At 39.6% G+C, this 22,903-nt stretch overlaps 1 protein-coding gene across 1 annotated transcript in view; it reads right to left on the reverse strand.

Annotated features, from left to right (window-relative positions):
• The window catches only part of rbm20 (RNA binding motif protein 20), a 43,904-nt gene that overhangs the window by 3,551 nt on the left and 17,450 nt on the right, over window positions 1-22,903 (reverse strand). The window contains exons 2-12 of the mRNA XM_054605076.1: window positions 11,375-12,404; window positions 10,844-10,908; window positions 10,302-10,399; window positions 9,298-9,398; window positions 3,855-4,001; window positions 3,212-3,343; window positions 3,050-3,129; window positions 2,148-2,868; window positions 1,977-2,063; window positions 1,242-1,845; window positions 651-716 (exon numbers count right to left, since the gene is read on the reverse strand). Coding sequence (XP_054461051.1) covers window positions 651-716; window positions 1,242-1,845; window positions 1,977-2,063; window positions 2,148-2,868; window positions 3,050-3,129; window positions 3,212-3,343; window positions 3,855-4,001; window positions 9,298-9,398; window positions 10,302-10,399; window positions 10,844-10,908; window positions 11,375-12,404 — 3,131 coding nt within the window. The remainder of the gene's footprint in view (window positions 1-650; window positions 717-1,241; window positions 1,846-1,976; window positions 2,064-2,147; window positions 2,869-3,049; window positions 3,130-3,211; window positions 3,344-3,854; window positions 4,002-9,297; window positions 9,399-10,301; window positions 10,400-10,843; window positions 10,909-11,374; window positions 12,405-22,903) is intronic.

Genomic DNA, 22,903 nt, shown 5'->3' on the forward strand with positions numbered 1-22,903 from the left:
ACACACACACACACACACACACACACACACACACACACACACACACACACACACACACACACACACACATTCCCAGGGAATCCCAGGGAATCATACAACAGGAATAGCCAAACTCATGTGTCTGTACTGTGGGCTATTGTTGTCATACTGAACCAGGCCTTACGTAAGTCTCCATGCTGCAGGCCCAACATTGGCCATGTGCTCGGCGGTGTCATTCTAGCTCTAATGATAATATAAATACTCATCTCTCAGGGGTTCATTTCACAACCTGCTCACAGAAATAGGTCAGCAAGTGGCCAAGCAATTCCAGTCAATTAGAGTGCTAATGCAACAGGTTGTCAGTGCACGTATTAATGGTGTTCATGACAACACTTTATCTTTAGGACTAAAACCACAAGCTCAAGACTCAATGAACTTATCGCCGTGACAACCATTTAATATAGACCAGTTCAAAGACTCTCGGACTGGGTTTAACTCAGCCAAAGAAATCTGATTTAGTTTTATCATTATTTTACCGCTGAATCTTTTTTACATAACCTGAAATTTGCTGACAAAATAAAAAAATATAGGATCCCAAATATAGTGGGTATAGTTTTACATTAAGGTGAATTGTAAAACAGGTTCAGAGTGATAATGAAACGTATGCTTACCCAAAGGGATGCTGTGTTCACTGACAGCTTTGTCTTGCTCACGAGATGGTGAGGGGGCCTCGATCTCTGTAAAAGGAATGTAAGCTATAAGAAAGGCAGGGTGCACAATACAATACAAACTGCTTTTTTAGGCTTGATAGGAGATAAAGTCACCAATACGCATTTACTTTTTCTCAACAATATATCTTTTTTGACACAAGTTTAGGACATAACAGAGCTGCAGGAAATATCTGAAACCATTTCCTCGGTAAAGAAAAAAAAGACATTGCTGTTAGCAACAATGACTGAAATGCATATACTCTATAGTTGTAATAATAACCAGAGCTTAGTGTCTTAACTACAGACCATATTGTCACATCCTATTTTTTTTAACTTCAGAATCCCTTTTTTGGACAAAACGTGAATACTTAAATGATTAATAGTTTATCAGAAAAGTTTTGTGGACAATCGACTAATTGATAAATTGACTAATCTATCCCATTGAGATAAACTTGAGGACATCTAAGCCTTCCTTTAGGATGCTTAATGTAACTGAACGCTCAATCTCTCACAGTTCTGCTGCAAACATTTGACTTCTCTTTTGAAAAGTACCTTTTTTAAGAATGCCATCCTTGTGTTGAACCCCATTATTGATTGTTTCCGTGACCTGTCCTACTTCCAGGGTTTTGCTGTCCTCTAATACACAAATGTGATTTTCCATTGGCTCCTCTGATGGCCCACTTTTGGTTACTTTATCCTCTAAACATGTATCCTCCAGCGCAGCCTTGAACTCCTCACTGGGGAAGTCACAAAGGTTACCGATTGGTTGCTCAGGAGTCGCTGGACTGAGTGTCTGGTCTTCAGGACTGGCTGCAGTTAAAACACTCGTTGGTTTCTCATTTACAGATGTTTCTGCCGGGTCTCCAGCATCCTCACTGAGCTTTTCCTGGTTGGACTCCTCATTAGATGTCTCCTGCACCTCACAGGAGGAGGAGGAGGAGGAGGAGGAGATAGGTGGTGGTGGTATATGCTCCTCCGCTGCTTCTTCCTCTGCCGACTTTTTGGGGCAGGATACATACTCTTCCAGCTCGTGGATGTCCGGCTCAATTATGGAATCATCTTCTCCTCCCACTTCATCTACAGTGACCAGTTCCTCCATGTTCTTCGGATACCAACACTCTTCATCTGTGTCTTCTCCACTTACCCACTCCTTCACCTTAGGAAATGGAATCGAGAGAAGAGCCATTAATACTCTGCAGTAGTACTAACCTGGAGCATTAAAGAGGATGTTTACAGTTCCCCTGTGAGGAGTTTAAATGTGTAATTAAGATCATAATGTTTACTTACATTCTCTCTTTCTTTACTATATTCAGTAGACTCTTTTGTGATATTGCTTTGCTGAGGTGAAACTGATTTTTCTTTTGACTTGCGATCCTGTAAAAAAGAACTGACTTAGCAGCTGGACAGATGTGCCACGTAAAGTTTACAACAACAAATAATATTACAAAGGTTACTCACAGTATTTTCTGTAGTGTTTTCCTTCTCATGTTTTTCCGCAGTGATGTACCTCCGGCTTGTCTTTCTGCTCCTGTCTTTGCCTGGTGATCCCTGCCTCTTGTCTTCTTGTGTTCTGCGAAGTGGCTCCTCACTTACCTCAAACTCAGAATGCCTCGACCTACTGTGGTAGTCACCTCCATCCCTCCTCTTTGGCTTGGGTTCGTGCCTCTGGTATGGAGGTCTGGGTGGCTTGTCCGACTTGTACATTTGTTCCTTCGTGTAGAAATCGTCGTCCATGTTCCTGTAAGAGCTGAAGGACATGCCTTGAGGGCTGCCTCGTGGGTGCCAGTCTCTGGTGCCCCTCATCCCTTCACCTCCACTTCCTCCTCCTCCTCCTCCTCCTCCTCGCTCATCTGCAGATCTAGAGCTGATATGATCCAAGGGTTTCTGGTAAGCCTTCCGACGTTCAACTGCACGTCCATTTTGCCGATCGTCATCCGCACTGCCCCCATTCCTCCATGGGTCATCCCTCTCCCTTTCGTCCTCGCCCCTTCTTAAGTGTGATGACCAATCCCAAGAGCCCCGGCGGGGGCCCAGGCCATTGCTGTTTCTCTCCGGACCCCTGCATGATGCTCCCTGGGGGCTGTGGGCTGAGCTGCATGATGTAAAACTGGGGCTGTGGGAATGAGGACTCAGCGAGCGGCTGATCGGGCTGCGGGAGCGTGCTCTCTCTGGCATGTAGCTGGAGGAAGATTGTGGTCAGATTACATGGAGAAATGCTCTACAGCTGCATTTTCTGTTGTAATTTTGTAGATTTTACCTCAATAAACTTCCATTTTGTTTTCCTCAATTAGTACCTCAAAGAACTTGGCTACACAAAAAAAGCATTTTAATCGAAAAAAGAAGAACAGAAGTTGCCTTACTGTTCATGTTCTTGCATTTCATCCCTATCCCGCTGAGAGGTGATATCATGGATGATGGACTGGAGATCTTTACCTGGTTTCTATACAGAAAAGAAATTCCAAGTCAAGTAATGAGCCAACGCAGCCCCTTAAGCAGCCGTTTACTTTTTTATTCAGCCTTACCTTGAGTTGCAGCTCCTTGTACCTCTTGGACATTCGTATAAGAAGTTTCTGACTGTTAATCATAGCTGGAGTTAGTTGGTAGTACTGAACCATGGCCTGAGCTGCTTCAACATACGCCATCTCCAAAAACGCCTGATGGGAGAACAGAGAATCTCTATAAACAATAATCCCCTTCTGACAGTTATATGGTTTCTCTTGCATCTTCACAAACATGTTTCACATCTCACATGTCTTATAAAATCATCATCTCAAGGTATCACATTTCATTGCCATAACAAACCATCAGACCAGTTGCTTTAGTCCCTGAAACCAATACCACCATTTTAGTATGAATGCTTTAAATTTGAAAGGCGTGATATTAATGGTGTAATTCAGTCATGATAACTGAAACCTAAGTGAGTTGTACTGGTAGTTAAACAGCCAGTATGTTATGACAATGTACATGATATCACATAACAGCTGCAGCAGAAAAAAAAAAAATGAGCGCAGACAATTTGATTTGCATTTTGACACATCTTTTCCAAGACAAAATATTCACAAGAGCAACACCTTTCTTGGGACTCATCAGGACAGAAACAAACACAAATATTTATTGATCTATATAAAAAAAGAAAATGACCAATAAACAATAATATCATTGTACCTGATGAGTAGAGCGCATGAGGATGTAGTTGGTGACTTTGCCAAAGGGTAGTCCCAGGTTGATGACATCATTCTCTGTGCAGCTGCCCTCAGGGAGGTTGCAGATGTGGACGACTCGCCCAGATGTGGCCTTTCTGGATGGAAATGGCTGCAAAAAAACAATAACAACCACAAATATTGCTTTAAATATTACACGGACCATTGTAAAAAATACAGTACATCAGTATATATCAAAATCCTGCTTACAATAATATTAACACCATGAACAGTATATACTGGGCTAGTCATCTGGTTACTAGCCCAGTATATACTACAGTTATATTAGTGTTTTAACTGTTAACTGTAGTGTGCAAACCTGCCAACCCTATAATGAGGACAGGCCTTCTGGGATCCTGCTTGCACTGAACCGTGTTGTATGGTCAAGTAATTAGTTTTTAACTTCCAACCACAGCATCTCCTTTTTCTATTTCTTCATGGGTAATTATACAAGATAAAACATGCATCTACAACAGTTGGGGTGCTTTTAAACCTGTTATTTTTTTCACTTTTGACACAGCTAGCATTTTCCCCCACTGCTTCTAGTGATTATGTAAAGCTAACTGGGTACACAGAAATCAAACTGAGATTAAATCAATATTGATCTTCTCATTTAACTGTGGGCCTGACAGCAAAAAATACATGCTTCCAAAAGTGTCAGTGGGATCTTTTACAATCTATAGAGCAGATCAGAGTCAATCCTACTGTAGGTAACTAGTCTATCTAACATCAGTGTATCACTATCACACAGGATGTCATGTCAGTTCCCCTCCTTGATACAACCCACCTCATTCCATCTATTTATAGTTCCTTGGCAGCAGTGCAGCAGTGATAATGAAAGTTTACTTGTTTGGATTTAGAGACTTGTCAGCTGACTGGCCCGAGACATTTCACACATTTGACACGGCTCCCTCAGGGCTGCCAACTACAGCGACTCGCATTGCTTTTTTACCTTAAGGGAAAGCAGTTAAATGAGCAGTAAATTATATTTTTCTTCATGGAGACACACAGAAGGCTGCATAGAGACAGTACCGAGATGGTGAAACAAAATTGAAACTTGCTTTGGTTTTAGATATTGTATTATCATTTCTTCTGACAATCCATTGCTTTATTTTTATCATATTTACTTTTATAGATTTATCTTTAAAGCAGATAATGTTAACAGTGTTTAGTCTTCCTTTCTTTCTCTTTTCAGATTGTTCTTTACCTAAATCTTTCCCACTATGGACTCCAAACCACCAACCTCCATTTTCACCCTCCATCTCTGTCCAAAGCAGAATTTAGACAGCCATGCTAAGAAGGTTACACATATAATCTAAATAACTATCTCCACACATAGCAGGGACTCAGGATGTTGTAAAGGGAGCATGTGTATGTGTGTATTATATGCAACCTTTTAGTAGTTGTTTCACCTTTCCCATTAGTTCCTCTGAACAATTCACTTACTACATTTATAACTTAAAAAATGCAAAGGCAAAGTACCAGTGACTTTGTCTATCTTTATTCATCATTAAACTAGCCGGTGGACATTCCACTTGACACCTCATGTTCCCCTAACATCACTGCGGAAAGCGGTTGTAAATTCAGCGAGTCATATCTTGGAGTCTTATTTCTGCATCCATTGTGCTGCCACTGCAAGTTTTCCAGTACCCCTCCTCCTCCTCCTCCTGCTGCTGCTGCTGCTGCTTTTCTGGCTGATAGATCTGATGGACAGTTACATGTGCGGGACAGACTGGGGTCCTAATACCAGTTTGGACCAGCAGGTCTCTGTTTTTACAGGGAATTTGTTCAGGGAAAAACCAACACTAACAAACACTTCACGCTGGGTCTAACAGCTTGAAGTGTTGAATGTAAAAGGAGGAGGAGGGGGAATCTTTTAGAATCTCAAAGTCACTTTACTATGCATGTTGAAACATTATCAGAGCCAAGTATATCAGTATTCCTATCATACATGAAGCACTGATCACAAATAGTCCATTACAACCTAACATGTAATTGTATCCAAAACAAATGGGATATTAGTAGTTAATAAACTGACTTTCTTTTAAAAGGGTTCTATTTGCTAACACGATGCGGGTACTCTACACTTTAGGCAGTTATTTCTATTCAGAAATTGTGAAAAAAAACATATTACTATCCATACAACCAGAGCCAGATCACTGAATTTCTATGCCCCAACTGAATGGTTTCTGGCCAGCAGATGACACGAGCAATAACTCTATCAACAGCTCCATGCCAGCACCAGGACACCCAAAGGTCAGTGCAGGTCGAGGTCAATAAACAGATCCAGGAATAGGCTGTTTATGTCCTTGGAATATTAGAGAGAACAAGAGTCTTGCTCACTGCACTCACTAATGTCTGGCCTGTAAAATGTTGTCAGTGTCTGGAAGCTCAGACAGTTTGATCACAGCATTGATGTCACAGTCAAGGTTGGCTCAGGCTTTAAACAGTAGCTGTTTCTGTTAGCAGCAAACCAGCAGCACAGAGTTATGCCATGCCAATGCCACTTACAGGGAGGCACCACACACACTGCCAACTTGTCCTTAAATGGTCTATTATGGGACTTTCAATATATGGAACAACAAAGACAAAACTTTCATGGGAAGAAAATAAAACGTTCAGTTGAAGCAACACCTTAGCTAAAGAAAAGTCCCGGTTTTATTATTAAAAGGTTATGCACTCACATTGACTTTAATTTGATATAAGAATAAAGACCAAATAACCTGATCAGCTCCCAAAAGTGGGGAATAGAAAAATACCTTGTGTAATTAATGATTCTCTATAATGTTTGCTTCATCACATCTATATTTTACTTTCATTACATTTTTAACCAAGAGAAAATAAGGGAAAGAAAATACATAATTTCTTCCCTTAAATGCACTTTTCCATTAATCTACCAATCAGACACTACAGTCAACAAAGGTAATGGCTTTACCTGCCAGAGTGTGTTCAGCCATATGTTCTGTGGCTGAAACACTCTCAACACTATGACCTACTGAACTAGGGCCAAATGGATAACAACCATTTCACACTGAGCGCTCTCCTGTTTTCACTGACAGCCTGCTGACTATCATTAGCTGGAATCTCTCCACAGGACATGTTTGTTTATTTGTACAAAGCAGGATCCATGTTGGAGGATCCCGAGGAGATAGTCAGTCTGGTTTCACAGTTTCTCCCCACGCTCCTTCGCAGGGTGCTCACACGCCGACCCCTCAGATCCCACCAGGCTGAAACTTAACACCACTGCCTTTGGGGTGTGACCAGGGGGTCTTAAGGTCTCTGCTCCTCACAGCGGTTAGCTGTAATCCTGTGTTTATCTCTGTTTGAGTTGTCTTATCACATAAAGCTACTGTGTTACCTCATGCTGGGCTGAGGAAAACTGCAGTCAAAACTAAGGACTGCTGTGTATGTTCAAGCATGTCACACATATGCTTGTATGCATGTGCTAACTCACGTGTGTGACCTTCTCTTTAACGGTTGTTCATTTTTTGGTTTATTTTAACTTTTATATACAAACATACATAAATAAAACTTGAGAGATGAAAAATAAATAAAGTCACAAATGATCATTGCATGCGGTGGTGCGTGTGCATTTGTGTGAGTGCTCTCTGCTCAACACAGGGCTTTAAAAAACAGTAAAACCCACCTGTTCTGCTTCGACAGGTGTGTGTTTATAGCTACCAACATTAGCTCATGTAGCACAGCCCATAAATATTTTCCCACTGCTACAATAAAACTCTTTGTCGATAACCGGCCAATGAAGCATATGACTTTCACGTCACTGAGTTCAGGCTCCTGTTAAATTGTCTCCCCCGGCAATGAAGAAAAGAACAAATGGCTTATACAAAAACAGCAGAGTCACGCATGTTTGTTGGAACGGAAGCAGTGGTTTTACAGTGGAAGGGATATAAGTTAAACAACAAGGCCTCCCTCAGTATCTGCATCAGCCCCCGTCGGCCATAAAAGTATTTACTCTTAGATCATAAATTTAAGGCCCACATTTTCATGTGAATTTTAATCTTACTCTTCACCGCACAAACTTTTTTTTACTATATTCTACATTGTCTCATTTTTTTTATTTTATCTGTACTAATGCATGAAAAAAACATATATATATTATAATGAGCTATTTATATCTACTTAAGGAGCGGGTCCACTTCACTGAGCCGACTGTCATGTTTCTACAGCAGCCTTTAACGGACAAACCAAACACTGGCTTAAGATTTTTTGTGTGTTTTTCCATCGGCTGGAGAAACCTTTTTAGTTTTTCTTTTTTTATATTAAATCAAATCTTACTTAATATTAAATATATATATATATTTTTTATGTAAAGGTTGGTATGGTATGTTTCAAGTGTGTATATGTGTGCAGGTATTCGTATGTTAAGTAATGCCCGCTGACTGTTGAAAGCTGCGTGCCGGGCACTGGAGATGGCTTTCCACAGGTTTGCTGGGGCTAATTTTCACCTCGCTCATCTGCTGCAGATTTTCAGGGCACCTGCCTTCGTTATTGACGCCTATCAACAGCTGCAGTTTTTCAATACCAGACAGGACCCAACACTTTTGGACGGGCTAACCGTCTGTGGGGCAGCAAGCAGTGACAAATCTTTTCTTAACAATACTCAAATTTAATTGCCAAAGACAAAGTGAAGCAATTACCATGTACTTTTATTCATTATTGGTACCCTGGGGCATTCCTACAATGTATTATATTTTCACCTTCCGCTGTAATCAAAGTTTTAAATTTGAGTTTACAGACTGTGTGGCTTTGAACCAATGAATCAGTTAATGTAAGTAGCAATAACAACACATTTAAAAATAATATTAACATAGTTAATTTTGGCAGTTTTTTTTTGGCATATATACCAATTTTACTGCTTGAATTGTATCCAGGGGCTGAATAATAATTAAATAGTAAAATAAGAGAGAAATATTAGAGAAGTCTCAATGACACAGAGCGAAAAAAAAAAGACAAAAAAGAAACAGCAGATTGGCTCGATTCATTACACACTTTGTAAAAAATGTCCTGCTGCTAAGCAACAAATTATTTTAAGAAACAGAGAAGAAATGCAGTATATAGGATATATGCAGTATTTAACGTAATTAGAGATAAAATATAATAAAATATCATCTTACTCTGCACCTAAGAACAACAATGAAAGCTGGCCAGTGTCCTCTAAATCTATTATTGCAGCAGTCATTATTATGGTCAAATATTATCATAATATCATTAATCACCATCAATCCATTTCCATGAAACAAGATATGATCAAGGTATAGCCGTATTCATGTTCAAGGACGACAGCTGGTCCTTTTCACTAGCATTCTTCAAAGCCCGTCACAAAATCGGATTTATACGTCAAGGGCAATCTCTATTAATCCTGAAAAAAAAACATAGATTGGTCTGACCTTTGAGTCGGGCTGGTGTGAGACGAATCCTGTGTCTGAAGTGGGATAAGTCGTCATGGCTGCAACTGGCAAATATGATGCATTGGCTCCTGTGGATACATCTGTGGAGACAATTTAAAATTTAGATTCAATAATCTCTGCATACAGTCGACAGAGTGTGGGATAAAGTTATTTGTTGACATAAATTGTCATAAATATTACTTACAAAGTGTATCATTCAAATCATTATTAGTTATTTTTCTTTTTAATATTTTTTTGTTGTATAATCATGGAATTAAAAACACTGGGTTGACACAAAACATGCATCAGTGCTAAAACTGATACTTGATACTCTTCTGTCAATATACTATTACAGATAGTATATTACAGAATATACTAGGTTCTCAGTTATACCCAATGTTTTTTTCTCCCCAGCAGTGGATTTGTGTTTATTTACAGCTATTGTTACCCAACTTTTATAAACACTGTTCTTAAAGAAGAATAAACAAAAGGTAACATATGCACAGGTAAACAACAGAAACAATCTCTCCATCCAAAGGCTGCTCAAAGGGTTTGGTGCAAAGGCTCTTTCAAGCTTATGTATAAAGGAATTATACATAAGTTATAGGTGATATAGAAATGGAAATAGATATGGGGTGGACAGATACTGTCGATATGGTGGAAAACAGGAGCTCAATTTGTTTCTGTGTAGAAAAGCATTGGACAAGTGACATCAGCTTTATGGATTTGTTATAATGTGCACAAACAACATACACACAATCACATCTTAAGGTTTGGCTTAGTGTTGTGGTCTACCATATTTTAGATGTTCATTCAGCATAGATCAATGTATCAAAATACACTGTCAAGTTATAAAAACATGATGCCTCATGCCCTCACGTAATTCTAAAAATACTGCCTGAGCTCAATCTATCGCTCCGTTTCACATATTCCAGCGATCAGACACACATCACTCACATTGCTAACAAACAGAGGCCATTGTTTTGACATAATGGTCGCCCTACCTTGACTTGCAGCAGAGTAGACCATGGAGTTCGTCCCTCCAGGGTTCAGGCCTCCATCAGAAGACCTACCGGCAGCGTAGTGAAGAGCTCCAGCTGAGCTGCAACAATCAGAGAAGGCTGATTTTAGCTGCCTCTCCCCTGCCTCGCTCGCTCATATCTTGTGACAGAGCTCATATTCATAGAAACATCAAGACAGCTGTATATAGAGCAAGGAAAAGCAAAATAAAATGCTTCAAACACTCCAGAGAGATTTTGCTCTAAACTGAGCACCATAGTGCTAAAACTACAACAAACATACTTAAACACAGCTGGTAACAAGTGGGGAAATTACCCAGCTACGGTCAAGGTTAATTATAAAAGCAAACATTTTACTCATAATTATTTGAACATCAACTTAAAACATAATGGCCCATGTGATGCCACTAGCTTTGTGAACATCTCAAATTGTCACTCAGTAGTAAAACAAAATGATAGAGAACATTTTGCAATCACAAACTACTTTCAACCCTGTCCAATAAATTATAAAGTAGCAAACAACTCACTTGTCGTTTGTGTACAAGGTACGGTTCTGCAGGTGTAGTTTTCCCTTCACGTGCTGGTCCCAGTCCTAAAACACACACATAGACACACACCATCCAAACATAGTCTCAGACAGCTTGGAAACACTGGAAGCTCGCTGCTTGGTCTGTCTTACATATTGGCTGTATAAGCTGATGGCTGAGAGCAGTTAAAGAGACAACATCTTGGATTGGTTAGTTAGCGGCTGCTCAAAACATTTAGATACAGAATTTTAGCTATTTTCAGGCTGAAATGCCAATTTTTCTAAACTAAAGCCAGGATATGAAACATTTTTAGGGGTTGGAAAATCTTATGAACATCACATGACCTCTTGTTAAATTTGATGGCAAACTTGCCTGTTCAAATCTCTATTGTCTATTTGAAAAATGTTAGACTTGTAGGTGAATCATTCTGTATAGTTTCAGGCATTACAGTTACTTGTGTGCTAACAGAATAAGTACCTCCTCATACATTTACATGGAAGCATTTATATTTTGAGTGATCAGTTCCCTCACCTTCAGGTTGTAGACCTTCTTGTCACAGATGCTACACTGATGTGGCAGTTGAGTGGGAGTGACAGCATGGTAATCATTGACTTGGTAGGGCTGAAGTGTCCTGGTACCTGAAGATAGGGTTTCCTCATTTCCATGCAGCGTCTGGTAGCCCCCAAACCCCTGCGAGCCACTCGAAGCAAAAGAGGAAACCCCACTGCTGGGATTAAACTTGGGGTCAGGGGTCGGCTCCTCTGGGTTATACAGTTCCGTTCTGGACCGAATTGGCTGCCCAGCTGCTGTCCACACATTGGCAGCATTAGAAACCCTATCCACCCCTCCAGTGTGACTCAAGCTAGCGGGGCCTTTCCATTGCTCCTTATGCCCAGTGGAGTTATAAACATTCATGTTCTGCTCATTAACACTAAACCCAGCTTGTTGCCCGAGCACATCGCGCCCGTAGAAATCTCTCTGAAAACCAACATTGTTCATGTTTTTTGCCTGAGTGTTAATCACCGTGTACTGTCCATCACCAGCAGTGGTAGATGCTCCAGATGTCCCACCAACTAAGTTGTACTGAGCACGCCTGTCAGTATCAGAAGGGTAAGTTGACGTTGATGTTTTACCATACTCCGCACCCTGTTGGCCCACGGTGCCCCCTCCACCAGGATGGTTCATTCTTACATTCCCTGGGTTTTGGTTGAATCCCCCGCCAACCAAGGCTCCCAACCCTGAATTTGAAGAGGAAAAACCTAGCATCCCCGTGGGGAAGGTACCCTGAGGGTTCCCAACCATAGTGCTCCGTAGTTGATTGAACAGGGGTTGGGACATGGCGACATTGGAAAGAACCTGATTGAGAACAGTGGCAGCAGTGGCTGAATTGCCACCCTGGGCCAGTTTCAGGCGATGGAGGGTGAGCTGGGCCTGGAGCTGAGCGAGCTGGAGGCTGGCTGGGGTCAGCAGGAGCTGCTGGTTCTGCAGCTGGGGCCCCGCCTGTACTCCGCCTACCTGGAAGCTCTTCTTATCAGCGCTGTCCAAAGGCACCGCACTGATGCTATGGGGGGAAAAAATAAACATCACATACCTCAAGAATCTCAAAGGACAAATCTGCTCGACTTGTTAGATCTCACAGAATAGCTGAGAAGGTAACTGCTCCTGTTTGTATCTATGATCAAAAGCATGCTCCTAAAGTGTTATTCAGATCCTGTGGCGTTTCTCCACACCTAGTTATAAATAGTGTAAAGCAGACTGAGTCTGCAACTCGAGTTTGATATACCGCAACCAGTTGCATGACTCCAGCTGATGTAAACTGGAAGGAACACAAAATCAGAGACAAGGCCAGCGGGAGCAAATAGGGCTGATGCTTAATGCAGATATTGTATACTTTTACAAAACTACCAAACTATGACAATTTTTTGCGAAGTTTGAAAGGGTTAATGGGCAGTCATGTAAGGCTCTGCTAACTTGCAGCTATTACATTGGCTAATTTAATTCATCATGGAACTACAAAATGACATTGACTTATTAGTCCGCTGTTTTTCTTTTCTTGTTGGCATTAACTGTTAGAAAGTTTCAGCTCCCAATATTCACACATTTCCCCACAGCTAGCATCTGCTAATAAGGCAAATAAACAAACAGATGGGCTGGAGTTGAGCACAGCCATCAGCTGGCTGTCAGTGCAGCTGGGATTAGGATAAACCAAAGGAAATAAACAGTGCCAAGAGGTTTTACACAGCTGGCTGCTGTTCTCTCAACTAACAGTTTTAAGCAAAATGTATTTTCTTTTCTTTCGTTTCTTTAGGCTGACGACAGAAGCTGGGAAAGATGCTTATGTCAGCTTGGAAGCAGAACATTGTGCCCAGAGTATATTATATTTTATAATTCCATAGTGTATTTTCTGTACACATGCTCTGCTAATTTATCATCAACATAAATTTGTAAATCCAAGGCTTCTGAACGTCTGTCTGTCTCCTGGTTTCAGATGTGATTGTCCAGATTACTGACGAGTAAATTCCCCTATGAGGTCAGTGAACTCTGAAAGAGACAATTCCTCCTGAAGTTCTTCTCTAGGACCAAAGAGTTTGGTAGACAGCACAGCACTTAGACAAACTACATTGTGGGACTAAACTGGCACATTTTCATGGACAGACTTGCTGAATCTGCTACAACAATTAGTTCATGTTGCTCTTTCTAGCTTTCTGGCTGTCTTTTGAAACTAGTGCCATCACATACATATAAAGCAATGCATCCGTAAACTATCGGGAAATAACTTTCATTCAAAATCTACAACAGCTCTTGCTACTTTCAGTGTGCGATCATTTTTTATTGTTTTATGAATTCTAACCAATATAAGGAAAATGATGGATTTCAACTTCACAGCACAACTACCATGGACCTGGTGCTGCAACATAATTCAAATGTCTCGGATAAAGAGAGAGTGGTTGAAGTAGAAGAGGGACAGCTGTAAAAGCACGGTTCACATATCATAGGTTAGCTGCCGAAGCGCCCATTTTCCTACTGCTACATTATTCCGTACACCAGGTTCTTACAACCCAAACTGCTAATAGAACCACTTAGAACCACATCACCAACTGGTGCTTTGACCCTGTTTGCCTGACTTGTCCACGTCTGATAAATGCTCTCACGAGTTGTCTAAACTTAGTCTACTGAACTATTCATCACAACATCTATGTTAAGCACCTGACACTGCCCTTTCTAGAAAGTGTTCCTACCAACCCTGCTCAAAGGTGACAGGTCAATGAGATTAGACGTGGTGAAACCCCAAATTGTTCTAGAACAAGATTCATCAGTCATGCATGCAGAGACGCTGATGCACTGCATTATGGTTATTTGTGAATAAGGTTACACAGATCCTTCTTAAAAGGTTGTACTGCACACGACGAGAGAAGTATTATAATAAAAGGGGTTGTGGTTGTCCTTTTTAAATAAAGGAGAAAAGAAGAGACATTTTTAAATATGAATTTATGCAACCGAATCTTGCAGAGGATTATCGCCTCCAGGTCTGTCTTCCTACTGGCTTATGTAGCTTTGATGTGGTTTTGCGATTACATTGTCACTTCATAAACTCATCATATAACAACCATAATTTATACTCTAGGCTATACTGAGCTATAAACTACCCTGCGGTCGACATATGGTCCTGAAATCAAACCCTTCAGATTGAAAATGAAAACTCAACGAACTCAGAACTAACGGGACAAAATACAAAAAATATATTTTTTTATATTTTAGAGCAACAGTGGATATTAAATCCACTAAGCTGCTGTTACATATTTTTGAACCAGTTTAACACATCCATTACTGTTGCTACACCAATTACACACATGGCAAATGACATGATACAAATTTGATCAAAACTTTATTTCGGGCAACTTCAGTCACTAAAAGTTCAGTTCCTGATTTAAAAGCTGAATGAAAAATAAATTAAAATGCTATTTCAAGTACTTATGTTGTTTTTTTCCCCAAAAACATCTTATAGACATTTTTTAGACTCAAATCTGTTTGCTAAGTTTGAATTTCTTCCTGTTAAGCACTTTGTAACTTTTTAAGAAAACTTTACACAACAAAAAGTTGTATTATTATTTCTTATTAGAAAAAATAAAATAAAATCATAATATGTGGTTAAAATAAAAACCAAATGGGTGATTTAGTTTTATGTATTTGTATAACAAAAACATAACAGACCTATATTACAATCACATACCACAGTCTAAGAAGTTACATTTATGTATTTATGATAACCGACCGACTTTGGGACAATTGACAGTTCTTAGTTTCACTGCCGATTGTACACACTCTTAAGTGAGCATGCATGCTGATGGAGATATATACTTACGCCATTCCCCCTTTTGACTCAGAGCTATAAATACTGGAGCTGCCCTCTGCCATCATGACACCCACTGTCCTTAATAGACTAATATGGACTCTTGGGCTGCTGGCACAGCGTGCTAGACAGACACTTTAGACCAATCTTGTGATGAAGAAAGGGACAATAGGTGTCAAGGTGGATGACCAGAGAGAAAAACTTGTAGATAAACTTATGAGGAACATTATTCAAAGTGTGTCTTACTGTGATTCAATGATCTGATTTTGCAACAGTCCACACCGCCTGTATTCGTTCCTACCACAACTGCTGTGGAATTGGCCTCTTTGAAAGAACATATTTACCTTTTGTTATTATTATTAATTAATAATACACTTTTAAAAATGCAAGTTATAATGCCTTATCAGGATATTTGTTATCAAAGAGATTAACTAAATATGTGTAGTACCTCTAATTTATATATTTATATATAACCTTATTAATAAATGTGTTGCTCTTTCTAGTTAATGACAAATTGATAAATTCAGAAATGGGGCAAAACTGTAGAAATCTGCTAAATCAAGAGCATTGTTTGCTCTCTGCATTTGGGCAGATGATATTTATTGGTCATCTACTCTTTTTAATATGGACTTAAACTAGGAACACAAATGGCTTAAAAAGACATAACAAATGTTGAGCAACCAAGAAAGATTATTTTAAAGAAAACTTACTAATTTATGTTATGCAGGGGACCAGAGCTGACTTAGGCTTTCAGTAACAGAAAAAAACGAATTATTGAAGAATGAAATATATCAATAGTAATAAAGTCAGTTTTATGAGGAAGAGAATAGATTTCCGAGTCATTTAATTTAAAATACTTAAAAAAATCTTAAAGAATTAAAAAACTATTTTTAGAAAGTCTTTGTGGAAAATTCAACAAACCTCTACGTTTTACCAGAGAGCTTGGACCAAGGTCTATTTACTGTAAGTGTGTAAGTTTTCATTCTTTTTAATCCTGTTACACAACTGCATTGTTGTTGAAAACGGTGGCAAATATTACTTAACATTATGTATCAGATCAAAATATAATATATAGATCTTGTTTTTAGCTGTGATTCTTTGACCCTGCTATGTTATATATTTTTCAAATAAAAAGCCGGTCTGTTCTCCATGTGTTACTGTTGCTCTTCGGGTCTGAACCCCTGACAGCTGACAAAAGCCGCTCACAGTCAAAACCATGTCAGAACAGAGCTTATTGGCTCAGTCTGAAGAATAGCTTCATCTGGTCATTTTAATACTCCTGCACATAAACAAATGTCTGTTTGTTTCACAATTTAAAAGTAAGAAGGTACACAATGCATGAAGAACAGCTTCGGTTTCAAAAATATACAATATTTGTATCGTAGTGAATGTACGGCATACACATTAAAGTAGTGAGTAGCTGCATTTGTACCTTCACAGCTCACAATGCTTTAACCAGCATGAGGCTTATACAGAAACAACACTATAGGTCAAATCAAGATAATGTATCTCTCTATATATATATATATATCTTTCTTTTCTGGTCATTTGACCAGAGTGAAATGCCTGTCCAGACTTTTCTTCTTACTTTGACCAAGTATCCACAACATGAACATGGGAAAGTGTACATTTTACACTGAATTAAAGTGACAATGCGTAGGCTTCCCTGTTAACTGTCCAGTGCAGTTCTACTGATACATTTGTTAAAACACACCTGGAACTTAATTTTCAATTTAAGTTAATAATCAAATATCATGTAAAAATGGCCGCCATATTTGAAAAGACTTTTAACGCCTGTCGACTCCCGAGGCCCGACTACACAATCAACCAACAACAGTTAACAATTAATTGTGAACATTTAATGGCAACAATTTACTAGTCAATTAATACAGACGTGACCCACTGCTGCATCATCCAGTTTGCAAAAAAGAAAATAATTTGAAATACAAACAGCTGACATCAATATCAATAGAAAGCCACAACTTTTAAAATGATAACTAAACATGCTAAAATATTGCAAACTAATTCAACTAATCAGAAAGGTCAACATCTCTCTTTGTATATCTCAACGAATGTTTGCTCAGCGGCCAACCAACACAATATAAGTTATGATGACTCTTTAAGCAAACTGCATCAAATATGTATATTTTATCAAAACAACTTTTAATAACAAATCTATTCTGTTTTGAAAGTCTAATTCTAAGCCACATTGTCCTCGCAAAGCAAAAGAAAAGACACACACACACACACACACACACACACTTTCACAAAGATCAGAGGCAGCTCCGTAGTCACAACAAAACGCCACATGGGCCCAATCCGTTCACAGAGCCTCATTGGAGGAAGTAACAAATTAGAGGAAGGATTCAAGTCCAGTCCAGCTACGGAACAGTCCATTGAAACATCCAGCAAAATATTCCACGTTGTCCAAACATACCGCAGCTCCGGGGCCGGCCATAAATCATGCCTCAATGCCGACCGCTCGACTAAGTGCAGCTGACAAGACTTACCACCTCATACACTCTACTACGACGGGCGTATACTGAAAAGAACACCAACCTTGACAAGACAGGCAGTGGAGGTCCGAGCTACACCTCTGACACCAGACTCTGCACTGCTTGTCTGCAGCCTGACCTCTGTCTGAGACTGACGTATACGCCTCTAGCCACTAACATGACGACTATGCGAACACATGTACATTAGCATAACATCCCTTCTAGCAGGTCTTCACCCTATGTGAGGGACGCTGCTCCCCTGTGTCTCTGACCACTGGACAGGCAGCGGGAGACGCATGTGATGAAAAGTCACAAGTGGTGTGTGTGTGTGTGTGAGAGAGAGAGAGAGTACTGGGGCAGAACAACACAGGAAAGTATTTACAGGAGGAGGCCTTGCTGTTCAGTCCTGAAACTGCTGCTTTTACGGCGGCAGCAGTTTGGTTCACATAAAGATTAATGTATAGTAGGCAGTCTGGTTCAGAGTAGGAGAAAAACACTAACAGCTCAATTACTATGAATCTACTACCACATCCAATTTTTTGTAGTAACATATGAAACATATTAAATTAAATTCCTCCTCTCAAAGCTGTATGAGTTACATCTTCTTTAAAGAACACCAAACAATATGCCAATAACAAATATAGCCCATTTAGTTTCTGAGGTATATGATTTTGATGGACTCATTCTTGGCAGAGATTTCCATTGTTTCTGAGGGTGCGTGGGGAATAGAAAGAAAAATAACATAATTTTATGTCCACACTTATCTCAGTCACAGCGGACTAGGTAACAATAAGGCTTTAAGCAGTGGATTATGTAGATCTGTGAAAGTTTTCAATTGCACGAGTGGCTTCTTCTGTAAAGAATGATCACCAACTATTCCACAAGGGAAAATATAAAGAAGAAGAGTCCCCAGATGGATACATGTATCATAATATATACTCCATAACTCTTCATAGGTTTAAACAACTACAATAAAAAGTTACTGTGAAATTTATTAACTTGAAAAACATGAAATGAGAGGTGTTATGTGAGCTACCACTTTATAAGTTAACATGTGCAGTTCAGACCTTCCTGTCCTTGAAAAAATATTTTTTTAAAATTGTAAGTATCAAGAAACTGCCATCCATTAAACTGTTAATTTTCCTTTAAACATTTAACAAATCTAAAAATAAAAAACTAATTGTTTCATATGCCAGAAATTAACCCGACTAGCAGCAACCAGCGTTGTCGTGTTCTATTTGTCCCGTAGTGAAGCACTAGGTGAGTATGTTAAGCACATTAAATGTTCTTTGCAGATTGAAAAGATTGCGTCCTTTTTATGTGTATAAAATAAAAAATATATATATATCCACTTTAATGCAATACCATTATAAAAATATAATAATGTAACATGTTTTCATATATTTGTAATTAATTTACATTTTCTCTTTTTAATATACCATTTCATAATAGGGCTGGTTGGATTTCACGTTTTTCACACCTCAATTAAAAATAGCAAAGAAATAAAAATGTAATCTAATGTAATTCTTTCGTTTCATTAAAAAATAAAATTCTGTTATTTTATAGCATGTACTCCCATTAGCAAATAAATGTTATTAAGAATTACTCAGAACTAATGGAGTCTCTTGCAGCAGTAAAAAGTTCACAGTCATTAAACTAAATATCTTACAACAAAATACATGTACACCTACTGTATAAATAATTATTTTATTTCTGCCTCCATCTGTAGATTTTTATCAACTGTAAATGAGTGCTTTACATAATCACACAAGCATCCAGTGGAGGTATCAGCCTGACAGATTTACAGTCAGTCCATCTGTTAGCATCACCACACCCAGACAGCAAGGAGAGAACACGTCGGTTTTTATCCTGTGGCCAATACCATGCGTGCTTTTCAACAATCTAAAGTAATATTACCTGAATATATTATTACTATCATTATTAATATTATCTTTACCGCCATTAATGCAGTGAACTAATGCAAACATGGGGAAAGGAGTAGGGTTACATCAATCACAACAACAACATATGCTACCATACAGATAACCCATAACCCTAATCCAGTGAGGCATTATTTATGTGGGCTCACAGATATTACCACACGGTCTGTCCAGTACAAATACTGATGTTTAAGCAATTCAAATGTATGACCTTGTATGTCCAATATATGATTTAATATATATAATGATGTATGCCAGGTTATATTTTCATAACGACATCTCAAATTGAGACCAGCAAGTTATCTCACTAGAGCTGAGATCCAACAGGCAAATGAAATACATAATACTGTATGTTACTGCAAAATGCACAATAATCACACTGTTTTGTCAAATCTATTTAGTTATTAATTTATTTCGTTTTCTAGATTAACTTGAACTTTTTAAGATGAAATGACATCATAAAACCGTCCTTCTTTGATGAACATCTGTAAATGCATGTAAGTGTTGGTGGGCGAGTGTAGAAGTATTTATTCTAAACTACAACTGGAAACACGCTAGTCACTGGTGTTTATCTGAAAACGTTCAACCTTTTAGATTTCACCTTTTTCTAACATTTGACCAATTTATTTTTGTCTAATATTATTTATTGTTAAGCCAGTCTGTTGTTTCCTGCCACTGTGTGGTAGGATAGGACAGAGTTAATCATAATGGGAAGATGGAATAAAAGCACACACACAGTGTAGGTGTCTTACAAAACACTTTTTCCATGGACCACTAGGTGGTGCCACATATTGGTAGAAAAGGCCCCAGGAGGTCTGATAGGAATGTATCAGCCTGCCATATGAGGGCACTGTACGTATTTTGACCAGCAGTTCTTATTCAGCCTGATAATATGGGCATCACGATGCTTACATTTACAAGCTGTGATTTACATACTGTGACTCATAATGCAATGTTACTTTGGTAACTCACCTTTGAAATCCAAGTGCTTAAGAGATATTTTTGCCAATTCCTTATAAATAGTTTGCAAAACCTTAGATATAGACAGAGTGCTCATTGCAGACAACAAATTCACAGGCGAGAGAGAGAGAGAGAGAGAGTTATGCATACATTCCATATGAACTTCAGACTCAAGACACAAATCAAGCAGACACCCTTGTAACCCTTACGCTTCCCAATATGGCGAAAACAGTTACTGACATTCCAGAGCCTTAATTTAACTTTTCAACAAATCAGACACATAGCCACCATCATGCCATGAGAGCTGGTTTCATGGGGCGAGGTGTGGGTGAGGAAGCGGGGTCAGCTTGCCTTACTTCGCATTTGGCACAGTTGCAAACCGGGGGCGGTTCCTGATTTACGGCGCCCTAATGATGGGTGAGGTATCCAGGCCACAGAGACGTAGGGTCTCTTCCCTCATGACCACCATAAGGTTTGGAGTGTCCACCGCGAGGCATCACTTTGAATCATGCCGTGTTTCTCTGATGATGCTTGTAAAATGGTCAGATTTATGGCCAGGATCAGTCACAGGGTTTTTACGAAGCGGTATAACAAAGTAAACTTAAGTTTGTGAGGTGACTAGAATCGCTTGTACCCGGCCTTGGCCCATCACTGTCAAATAAACCTACAAGTTTACATGCCTGACATTAAGTCCTTGACTGAGCCTCACACAAACACACGTTAGACCCAGAGACATGAACCTAAACCCTGAGAGAGCTAAGCTGGAGAAACGGTTTTCTCCATTTCTCTCTAACACACACATGGTAGCTGTAGGTGATCTTGTTACAACCATTAGGGCAACGTAACACGGGATATTGGGGTCACGGAGAAACATGCAGGTCAAAAGGGACCTTCTGACTTGACAGCTGCCGCCCAACTGTGAAACTTTTAAAGCATTCCAAACAATTGGTCCCCGAGCAGGAAATCTGCAATTAGTCCTCAGAGATCTGCTGACATCCTGCCCACGTCAGGAGTTTGGAGTGACACCTGTTTGGGGCGTTTGCTATGACAAAAAAAATTATTGTGAGCTTAATGACAAACCTCCATTATAGAAACCAAACTCAAGAACAAAGTGCAAAGCACACAATTTCCATTTTTCTTGCCTGGACGAAACTGTGCTCACAATGCAATTTTCTAAACTAAACTGGCAAAGCTTTCAAATGCAAACTATACATTCTGACAGATTATCAACATTCTGACGTATCAGGTGTTCTGTGGTCAGTTTTTAATGTGAGAGTGCTGACAAGAGCTAAGAAAAGCCCTCAAGTTACCTGGGATCCGCTGACATTGAGTGTCAAACTAGGTGCTGAGAGCTGGGGGCCAGGTGACTGTGTCGCCGAAACAGTTTTCTTGGACTTTTGACAGAATGACATCAGAGAACCATCTGGCTTGTCAAAGCTGCTGCCGGCAAAAAGAAGGATGGCGACCGCACAGGCTGTAAGCTGTTGCTGTATAGCTCCTGACACAGTTGCCACAAGCTTGACAAAAGAACAGTCCCTTCATTTTCCAGTAAGTCAAAAAGCTGAGTGTGCTTGAACTACATAAGAGGAAGAATAACAGGAACAAGGTGAGCCAAAACCGGTAAAAAAAAAGAAAAAGAAAGTTAATGTTGTTTGAATGTGACTAGAGAAAGAAATGTGTCCCAGGTAGTGATTTAAGCACATGAAGCATCACAAGACTCAGAGGTGAAGTAATATGAGGAGTGGGGGAGGGATTGTATTGGCTTTGACAACTGAGTCTCACCAGCCATTTTTCCTGCTGCACTGAAATAGTTATTTATAGCTGCTGCCTGGGTGTAGACAGTAAATTTATGTTTCACTAGCTGCTGCCGAGCTGTCCAGTGGCACAATAAAAGTCTATCATTCTTCTTTAAGAAATTCCAGAGGTCCAAATATAAACGTATAAAATGGACCAATACATTTTCGGCACGCTACTTCTGTGTTGTACTCATGAGCATCTGCAGGGTAAAGTAAGGGACACCTCACTGGAGTCTTCACCCGACAGTGGTCGGCAACATCGGAGCTATTTTGGTGGACAAGGTGACGTAGCGATGATTCCAACAACCCCTCCTTCTCGCCCTCCTCTCATATCCCTCTCTCCCTCTCCGTTCTTACCTCACTCTCACTCTCCCCCAAGCAAACATTGCATTTTACCATCTGTTATTGCTGTCATCCTAACAAATACCAATCAAACCCAGTTGTGTTTTCCTCACTCACTGACTTTCTAGCTAATGGCAGCACAACCCCCATCTCACCTCCCATCATTAAAAAAACAA

Source organism: Anoplopoma fimbria, chromosome 9 (assembly GCF_027596085.1).
Source record: "Anoplopoma fimbria isolate UVic2021 breed Golden Eagle Sablefish chromosome 9, Afim_UVic_2022, whole genome shotgun sequence".
Taxonomy (NCBI): Eukaryota; Metazoa; Chordata; class Actinopteri; order Perciformes; family Anoplopomatidae; genus Anoplopoma; species Anoplopoma fimbria.